Below are 5,675 nucleotides of genomic sequence, written 5' to 3'. Positions count from 1 at the left end.
TCAATTCCAAGGGTTATACACTAGCAGATTAGTGAATTTTTCCTAAAATTGTTGGAAATGTTATTCCATATTGAGAAAATATAAGATTGAAAGAGTGAATATAAATAATTGGGTTATAATATTGAGGAAGAAAGGAGTCAAGCTTGAATATCCCAAATTCAATATATATGCAGTTGGGCTATGCTCACCAATTATTGATTAGGGTTTTAATTTCATGAATTATTTTAAAATGAAATTATATTTATTTCTTGCAAATTAAATCCTTTAGTCATACGATAATTGATCTAACTTCAATAAGAATATCGAAGGGATCATGAAATTACATACAATTCAGGAATATCGAAGGGATATATATGTTTATATGATTGTTTAAGATAAATATATGAAAAAGTTGGTGAATCATTAGTGTTATATTGTGTGTCTTCCTCCCTTCCATTCTACGTATAATGTTGTTGAATTTTTTTTTAATTCTTGTTCTATTTATCAGGGATTCAGTGTTCATTTCGTTACTGAAATCAGAAGCAACTCCAAGTTATACTTGAGTTCATATATTTTCAGACGTCAAGTGTAGGTTTTGATCAGCTCCCAATTTTAAGGAGTCCATTGTGACTCGGGTCTAATAAGTTGTACGCCATTGAAGTAATGAAATTGAAACATAGCATACATGTCTGAAATCAATCAATTCCATGAACAAAGCTTTCGAACTTGGGGGTTTTAAGCTAGAAAATTGATTTGTGATGTTAGAAATGTAATATGGAAGTCAACTGTTTAATTATCAAAGAAAATTTATAGTATGACTTCTATCCTTTATTAAACATATTAAGGTAACAGAAATCAACTCAAAACTTAACAGAATTTGATAGTTTATTTAGTAATTAAGGATATTAATCCTGAAATATTTGAGAATTTGGTAGGTGTCAGGCACCTTTAAGCTTGCAAACTCAGCTTTGATAGGAGCTTCTTCTTGTCTATATATATATATACTATCAATTTAATATTCTCATATTTAAGAAATAAAGATTTAAAAGTTATTTTAGTAAAAGAAAATATATAAATTTCAATATTTTAATTAAATATGTGAGATAGGACTATATATCTGAATGTAGATAAGAATTTTCTGTATTGACAAATGCTATGATTATTAATTGGTAATCTAGATTTTCTTTTTGACGCTTAGCCTAAGGCTGTCCACTGCTTCTCCTCCTCCCATTATTCAACCAAGTAGATTCCTTCTAACTTCGTATTAAACAACACAAACCCTAGACAAAATCATCCCATCTCTTCTTCTTCTTCTTCTTCTTCTTCTTGAGAATGAACCTAGAAGAAAAGGTGAGCATGGAGTTGGTTCCACCATCTGAGCATCTCTGCTATGTCCGCTGCAACTTCTGCAACACTGTTCTTGCGGTAATTTTGCACATTTTTAACATCTTTATTCTCTTTTCATCCTCAAGATCTTGTTTCAAACATAGAAAACAAACATGTTTTGTTTACACCATGTCTTCTCATGTTTCTCTATCATATTGTTTTATGGTACACTTATATATATATAGTAACCCTATTGTAGAAGATGGACAGCATAGAGTGATGTGTCTATGATATGCTTATCTCTCTCTCTCTCTCTCTCTCTCTCTCTCTCTCTCTCTCTCTCTCTCTCTCTCAACATTGTTTCTACCTAAGCTATACATGCTCAGAAGTACCAAGATTTATCTTCCAGAACCAGCTGCTTCAATCTTGTGAGCAGTATTTTGTTACACTCTAAGATCTGAAAATTAATCAAAGGAAAAAAGAAGATAAATAATTTCTTTTAAAGAGTTTCATATATTATTTGTCAAGGTTGGGATTCCATGCAAGCGGTTGCTGGATACTGTGACAGTGAAATGTGGGCACTGCAGTAACCTATCCTTTCTCAGCACCAGACCTCCTTTTCAAGGCCAATGCCTCGATCACCAATTGTCTCTTCAGGTATAACACATATTACTTGTCTCGCTCCTAACCTGAAAGATAGATCTAAGGAAGGAGAAATTCTTTGGTGAACATAAAATTTCACCCAAGAAGAAGAAGAAGAAGAAGAAGAAGAAAAGGATTAACATGTAACTTTATATACAATAATATGGAATTTACAAGAACAGTCTTTATTTTCCATGTTAATATTAATCAAGAAGAGAAAATGAAGGGAATTTTTTCTAGTTACTAATGAAAAGTGTGCGTGTATATACCAAAAAGAAACAAGGTTTCTTCAGCGATTTGAGAAAGGGCCAGTCTTCATCATCATCCTCATCCATATCAAGCGAGCCATTGTCACCAAAAGCACCCTTTGTGGTAAAACGTAAGAACCTCAACTCTTCTGCTGTATATTAATCATTTGAATCATTATTTTCCTACCCACCAAATTTTAATCCTTCTGGGATATATTCATATGGGCTTGTTCTGCAGCACCTGAGAAGAAACACCGGCTTCCATCTGCTTATAATCGATTTATGAAGTAAGACGAGAAAATTACTATAATTGTCTTTAATTAGGCTCATTATAATGTTTGAATTACTAATTACTTAATTAATCTTGCCGCATGTTAGGGATGAGATACAACGCATCAAAGCTGCAAATCCTGAGATACCACACAGGGAAGCGTTCAGCGCAGCAGCAAAAAATGTAATTAACTTGTTTCTTTTTTCAAGGTTTATATATCTATATATATATGATCATTGTATTCAATCTATCTTTCTGGTACAGTGGGCTAGGTACATTCCAAACTCATCAGCTGGATCAGTTTCTGGGAACGGCAACAGTGTTAGTAAAAAGTCCCTCTCTCCTCCCTCACCTTTTGTCTCCTGCACTATGAGGCATATACTCTCTTGCATTCATGGTTCTAATTAGGGGTTATGCGTATTGCAGGATTAATGAAGTGATGTATGTGTGAGAAGCAAGGCATGCAATGGGTGGAGAGAGATGTGGAAAGTAGAAGAGATGTTGATGAGCATATCTGCATATATCTAAATTGGCTAATTAACTCAAACTTTTTTCAATTACTGTGTTTTTCATTTGGTGTCATGTTTGATGGCAAGTGTTTCTCTTATTGAATTTGAAGAACAAGTTAGCTAGGGATCACTCGTAATTACCATATTTGGTAAACATGGTCACAATCTTAATTGAATTTCAAATCAGTCCGGTTAAATTCAGACTAAAGAATTGTCATCATATTAGAATTGTCTCAGAAAAGGTCAGCCCTAACTAGTGTCTCCCCTTAATCTTAAACCAAATTGAATTGAAACTGACAATTCAATTCATTTTAAACCAAATTTTAATTTTATTAATAATAATAATAATAATAATAACTTTGAATGGTTGAATTGACTCGACCATCTTTGAACTAAAATCAAATCAAAATTATTTAAATTAACATCTTAAAATAATAATAATTTTTTTTAGTAATGCTCTAAATTAAAAGAAGGGGCACAAAAACTTTCTCTTTTAAATATTCTTAGTACGAAAAAAAGGATTCTATGATGAATATTAAAAAGTTGTCCTCTTAGAAGAACTTACAGGACAGTAATAAATTTGTGTCATGTCAACGAATAATTTATTCATATTTTTAAGCTATGTGTGTGAAAAGAAAAAAAAGAAAATCATTTTTCAAAAGGTGAAAAATTTATGTGTTTAATAAAATAATTAATTATAATAAAAATTGTTGGATCTATCAAAAGAAAAAGGAAATTTGTGTTAAGAGTTCTGACCCATAGTGGCTAACAACAGCAGCTTCCAATTGACAAAAGCTGTAGCAGCCTACAACCGTGAGAACTATTTATAAAAAGTTTTCTTTTTTTTCTTTTTTTTTTTTTGAATAGCGAAAAAAAAAAAAGAAATAACATTATTTTGGTTGGTTTTTGAATTTATATTAAACTAAAAATAGTTAAAAACTTTTTTTTCTCATATTTTGATATATATACATGAAGAGTGAGTCTTACTTACTAGGGGTGAGCATTATTCGGTTTAAACTGAAAAATCAAACTGAAATGTCTTAAATTCGGTAATTTGATTCGGTTTTTAATGTAATCCGAACTGAATAATATTTTTTATTTTAAAATTAATTTATTTTTATGGGAAATTGATGAATTATATGTAATTTTATATATATATATATATATATATATATATATATATATATATATATATATATATATATGTAACACCCCTAATTTTTAAATTTATTATTTTGGATAAATATTGATATTTTATTTTATTTGAAATCTTAGGAAATTATTTGAAATTTTTCGGATTTTTCGAAATCGGATTTGATTTTCTAAAAATATAAAACTTTGATGATTTTTAAAAATTAATTTAAAGATCACGTGGCAAAAACTAAAAATATATTTGGAATCTAAGAATTTTTTTGAGTTTTCTGAAATTTTTTCGAAATTTTTGGACCTCGTTTTCGGTCTCAAGGCAAAATAAAAATTTTAAATTTTGTATTCTGAATCGAACCGGCCGAATTAAACCGGATCGGATCACACTGATCGAATCGGACCGGCCTTTCTTCTTCCTTTTTCTTCCTCTCCCGCGCGCGTTCTCCTTCTTCTCTCTCTCTCCCATTTTCTCTCTCCTCCCACCACAGCCAGCCGCCTCCCCTGCCACCCTAGCCCTCCGGCGCACCCCTCCAGCCGCCCTAGCTCGCCGACCGCCGCCTGTACCGTCGACAAGCATCGCACGAAGAGACGCGACGTGCGCGCGCGACCCTTCGACTTCCCGGCCAAAATCCGGCCGATTCGGCCACCAATCGGACCGGGTCTTATATCTAAACCCATCTACTCGTCGAGAACTTTCCATAGACACCAAGAACACCGAAATCCATTAAGCGGTTTGTCCAATTTTCGCTCAGAAAGTTTTAGCCCATTTTGACTTTTGGGCTAGATTTCTCACAAACCGTGAACCCCACGAGAAAACCGAGAGTACCAGAACGCTCCACTCGTCGAGAGCTTCGCGGCAATATAAATTTCGAAATTTTTTGACACCATTTTTCGGTGGGTCCCACGGAACTTCGCAGTGTTTTTCCGAGCATTTAATGAGCTTAGAAAATTCCGTAAAATTTATGTACTAACCCTCGTGTTGTGGGCTTCGTGTAGGTATTTTCAATTCGCGGGAATTCGACAGTTGTCCAGGTCTGTGAATTTCCGGCTTGACAGACCGGCTACCGAAAAAGTCTCCAAATTGGATCGAGGTTTTGGCTTTCCCACTATTGTCAGACGTCCCGAGTGCGTCCCCAAAGTCAGAATCGGCATAGGTAAACCCGAACTTTACTTTTTCGTAAGTTTCTAGTGCTTAAATAAGATTAAAAATCCGTAAAATATTCGTTGTAGCTCAGAAAATTATAATTCTTTTTGCAATAGCCTAGTAATATTGCTAAAGACCGCGGGGCAAAGTTCTAGAATTTTTAGAGCTTATTTGGGCAGTTTTTGCAAAAATGATCAATTATAAGGACTAAACTGTAAATTTACATATTGTAATTGAGGACTGTTTGGATGGGCCCAGGAGGGGCTGTGTGATGTGATTGAGTTGTGAGTATATAATTTGTGAATATAGAAGTGCGTTTTGAGCCCTTTTGCAGGTTGGGTAGGTCCTAGGTATAGGGAAGACTCTGTCGGATTTTCGGCACAACCTAGGACGTATTTGGTCTTTTCTTA

General features: G+C 33.6%; 1 protein-coding gene across 2 annotated transcripts; it reads left to right on the top strand.

Moving 5' to 3' along the window:
• Positions 1-1,116: 1,116 nt before the first annotated feature.
• LOC110655382 (protein CRABS CLAW-like) lies at positions 1,117-3,098 on the top strand. 2 transcript variants are annotated; one of them, XM_058130060.1, is made up of 7 exons: positions 1,117-1,404; positions 1,834-1,962; positions 2,224-2,326; positions 2,434-2,482; positions 2,574-2,649; positions 2,731-2,798; positions 2,893-3,098. In XM_058130060.1, exons 1-7 carry the CDS (start codon positions 1,312-1,314, stop codon positions 2,915-2,917), a joined length of 543 nt encoding a protein of 180 aa, XP_057986043.1. In that variant the 5' UTR covers positions 1,117-1,311; the 3' UTR covers positions 2,918-3,098. The 2 variants fall into 2 exon arrangements, with proteins under 2 accessions (XP_057986043.1, XP_057986047.1); XM_058130064.1 differs by having other exon boundaries at positions 1,118-1,404; positions 2,731-2,787.
• Positions 3,099-5,675: the final 2,577 nt, after the last annotated feature.

Source organism: Hevea brasiliensis, chromosome 2, assembly GCF_030052815.1.
Source record: "Hevea brasiliensis isolate MT/VB/25A 57/8 chromosome 2, ASM3005281v1, whole genome shotgun sequence".
NCBI lineage: Eukaryota > Viridiplantae > Streptophyta > Magnoliopsida > Malpighiales > Euphorbiaceae > Hevea > Hevea brasiliensis.
This window is presented reverse-complemented; position numbering and strand designations above follow the sequence as displayed.

Excerpts from the sequence above, each read along its gene's own strand:
- LOC110655382 (XM_058130060.1), top strand. The coding sequence starts at position 1,312 with ATGAACCTAGAAGAAAAGGTGAGCATGGAGTTGGTTCCACCATCTGAG. Across the intron at positions 1,405-1,833 it reads TCTGCAACACTGTTCTTGCG|GTTGGGATTCCATGCAAGCG; the intron begins GTAATTTTGCAC and ends TTATTTGTCAAG. Across the intron at positions 1,963-2,223 it reads ATCACCAATTGTCTCTTCAG|AAACAAGGTTTCTTCAGCGA; the intron begins GTATAACACATA and ends TATACCAAAAAG.